The sequence below is a fragment of the Nicotiana tomentosiformis genome, chromosome 5 (assembly GCF_000390325.3).
Source record: "Nicotiana tomentosiformis chromosome 5, ASM39032v3, whole genome shotgun sequence".
NCBI lineage: Eukaryota > Viridiplantae > Streptophyta > Magnoliopsida > Solanales > Solanaceae > Nicotiana > Nicotiana tomentosiformis.
In genome coordinates, this window is record NC_090816.1 from 107,636,313 (window position 1) to 107,640,177 (window position 3,865).

Below are 3,865 nucleotides of genomic sequence, written 5' to 3' on the forward strand. Positions count from 1 at the left end.
CATTACATATTTGATTACAGATTTACAGTTGGGAGATGGTGTTGGCTTAACTGTTATGTCAGATATGCAAAAGGTAAAGTTACAATCAACTTTTAATTTTTCTTCTTCCTACTTTATATATACTGTCCACTAATAGTTATTACTATTTTTTGTAGGGACTAGTATCAACTATAAGGAAATTACTACCAATGGCAGAACATAGAATGTGTGCTAGACATATTTGGTCTAACTGGTCCAAGAACTGGAGAGGTGAAGAAAGGAGGAAATAATTCTGGAGATGTGCCAAAGCATCTTATGAAGTAAAATTCAAGGAAGAACTAGAAGAAATGAATAAGCTTGGTTATAAGATATGTGAAGACTTGTTGAAGTATGATAAAGAGTATTGGTGTAGGGCATACTTTAGAGAAGATTCAAAGTGTGATGTCATTGAGAATAACATGTGTGAAACATTCAATTCTTGGATAGTAGGTCCCAGGAATAAGTCTGTTATAACTATGTTAGAAGAAATTAGACATAAAATCATGAATAGGACCATTGAAATGAGGAAGTTTGCTGAGACTTGGGTTACTGACATTGCACCAATGGCTAGGATGATACTGGAAGAGAACAAAGCCCTTTCTAGGAGGTGTAAGGTTATGTGGAATGCAGAACATGGGTTTGAAGTTGATGAAGGTGTGTACAGATTCATTGTTGATTTTAGGACCATAACATGTACTTGTAGATCATGGATGTTGAGGGGCATTCCATGTCAACATGCAGTATGTGCATTCTATGATAGAGAAATGGACCTAGATGATTATGTTGCCCACTCGTATAGGAAGGAAACTTTCCTTAAATCTTACCAGCATTTCATTCAACCAATTCTCAACATGAAGATGTGGTCGGATTCAACAAATCCATCTATAGAACCTCCGGAACCTAAATCTATGCCAGGTAGACCAAAGAGATGTAGGAAAAAAGCCAAGGATGAACCAAGAAAAAAGCATGGTAAACTATCAAAGAAAGGGGTAAAGATGACTTGTTCAAACTGCAACACAACAAATCTAGATGCAGGAAAGGGGTAAGTTCTGATATTTGTAATTCTGTCTTTTACATTCTTTTTTTGCAATTCTGATATTCTTTTCTTTTACTTCTGTCAGCATGTTCCAAGAAGTGCTACTCAACAAAGTCAAAATATGCCACCACCTCCACCAAGATCATCTCAGAAAATACCATCTCAACAAAGCAATCCATTATCTATATGTGAGGATACAAGTGTTGTCAAATGACAAAGCAACAACTAATCATCTGGGCTTGGTAGAGGAAGAGGAAGAGGAAGAGGCCATGGACTAGGTAGGGGAAAGGAAGAGGAACTACACTAGGAGGAAGCTCGGCTAATGCATCAACCATTGGACATAAAAGGCCAAGGCATACTGGTTTTGGGATTTTCACTAACACTATGACTGGAACTACTATCTTGAATGTAAGGGTGTATAGTTTATTATAATGCAGTTTTGTGGGCTGGAATTGTTCTGTTTTTTTTACTAATTCATTGTATTTTACAGCCTGGTATATCATCTGAGAGAGTCATATCAGCTGGGATATTCAAGGATACATCTGCAACTAACATAGACATTGGATTTAAGACCCCAGATTGAAGTTTAAAGGAAGAAATGCAGTGACAAGGTCACAACTTCAGCAAATGAGTGCAACAAGAAAAAAAGGTTCTTCAAGTCAAACAAGTTCAGCTGTATCTACACTGTGAAGCAGACCAATATTTATTTATGTTATCTAAGATGTCACTACCAGTTTTTTGTTTGGGCAGTTATGCTCTATTAGAGTTTACTAGTTTGGGCAGTTATATGTTTGGGAAAATAATCCTCTGTTTTTTGTAATTTGTAGACCAAAATAATGCTCTATTTTTGAGCTTGGATGTAATGCTAGTCCATCACATTATGCAATAGAATGTTTAGGCAGTCATGTTTTCAATTCATGAATATGAATTTGCATTTCATTCATAACACATTATGGAAGTGCAACTGAACTTAAATTTGCATTAGAAATTGGTCATTTCCATTTCATTCATAACAAGATAGTGTACATTAACAAAAGTTCAAATTTCTAGTACCTACTTCCAACATACTACATTTTTCTTGAACTAATAGTAGCAACTACAACACTATTTGCACCAGCATATCATAAAAATACTACATTATTCTTCAAACCACCAGCATCACCAAAGCCAAATCCATAGAAACAGCACCACCACCACAACAAATAACCGCTTCAACCACGCAACTATTTTCTTAGTTCTTTCGACTCTTTTCAACAGACCCCGTATAACCCTCTTGGCTTGGTCAGATATTTCATCATCATGCCATCTGAAATATTTGCAGCCACCTCGACCCTACAAAATTCAAAAAGAAATACGGCCAAAAAAATTAAAAACAGATTTCTTTATTAAGAAATGCAAGCGTCTAACAAAAACAATACGATCGACTTACCAATTTACAACCATAAAATCGGCGACCTGGGTTTGAAAATGACCATGATATAGTCAGTGGCGCATTAAATCCACAGTGGAAAATTTCCATTTCATTGCGAGAAGTTGTTGATTTTTGTGACATGGAACTGATAAACGAGAAAGATGAGGAAGAAATCAGATCAAGATTCAAGCTTGGGCACCTAAGCTTCAGTAGAAGGGGGAAATGGCGAATTTGCATGGGAAGAAGACGAAAGAGGAATTAGGGCATTCTTGAGAGAAAAAATGGGAAAATCAGATGTTTTAAAGTAGGTCTAACGGGTGGGTTTTATTTTTACCTTTGGAATATCCACCTAAGCAAATATTAATAACATTCACGCGCTTATCATGTGTGGACATAACGCTCCTTTGGCCGGACATACATTGTGTTTAAATGGTATACACCAAAATAGAATTAAAGTGTTCAATAGAAAAATCGCTAAATTAAGGTGTCAAAATAAAAACTGGAGCCAAGTTTAAGGGGCCGTTTATATATTTGCCCATTATATTATAATACTAGTTAGATGTTTGTTACAGGAAATTGTTGTGGTACACTGTCTACATCCACAAATAAAAAATAGTCTATTGCTACATTAGTAATATTACAATCTTTTTCTTTCATTCAAAAATAGTTCTTAGGGTATCTACCCATAGTATTTCATTGACAAACACTGGAGGAACAACCAAAAAGTTAGTTCTTGTTCCTGACTGCTTCCCTGCTTCCTTTGCCAGTTTGTCTGCCACCCTATTTGCCTCTCTGTAGATATGCCTTACTGGTGGATGCCCCAGAGCTGCTAGCAGTGACCTGCATTCATAGACCAGAGCGTCATAGATCAGATGACCTTTGTTAATGTTGTCAATTATCTCAGCCGAGTCTAAGTTAACTTCCAAGGGAAAGAAATTATTTGATACTGCTATCTTTAGATCATGCATATAAGCTATTAGCTCTGACTGGATTGTATTAGTGCAAGTGATTTTCCCAATGAACCCCATTACCCAGTCCCCATTGTTGTTCCTAATAACTCCTCCCATACCTCCCATGTTTTCTTTTTGGTAGGTAGTACCATATGTGTTTAGCTTATATGAACCCCTCCTTGGTGGATGATATTTGACTCTTGGGCATTTACCTGCAATTTCCCCCACACAAAGTTAGGAAAGATACTTACCTCAATTAGGCCCACTCAACCCTTAAAAATAGCTTTTCCCCTAAAATTCGCCTCTACACGGCTCAAATCTAACAAAAAATGACTTAATATCATCAAACAATTCAAGGGAAAACAAATACAATAGATAAAGGTATAATTTTGACTCTTGGGCATCTACACGCCACATGTATGAACTCAACTGCTTTAGCTATAGTATTTT

General features: G+C 36.4%; 1 protein-coding gene across 1 annotated transcript; it reads left to right on the forward strand.

Moving 5' to 3' along the window:
• The first annotated feature begins 326 nt into the window (after window positions 1–326).
• Window positions 327–1,268, forward strand: LOC138892960 (uncharacterized). The gene is made up of 2 exons (XM_070176721.1): window positions 327–1,007; window positions 1,140–1,268. Exons 1-2 carry the CDS (start codon window positions 327–329, stop codon window positions 1,266–1,268), a joined length of 810 nt encoding a protein of 269 aa, XP_070032822.1.
• The last annotated feature ends 2,597 nt before the right edge of the window (window positions 1,269–3,865 follow it).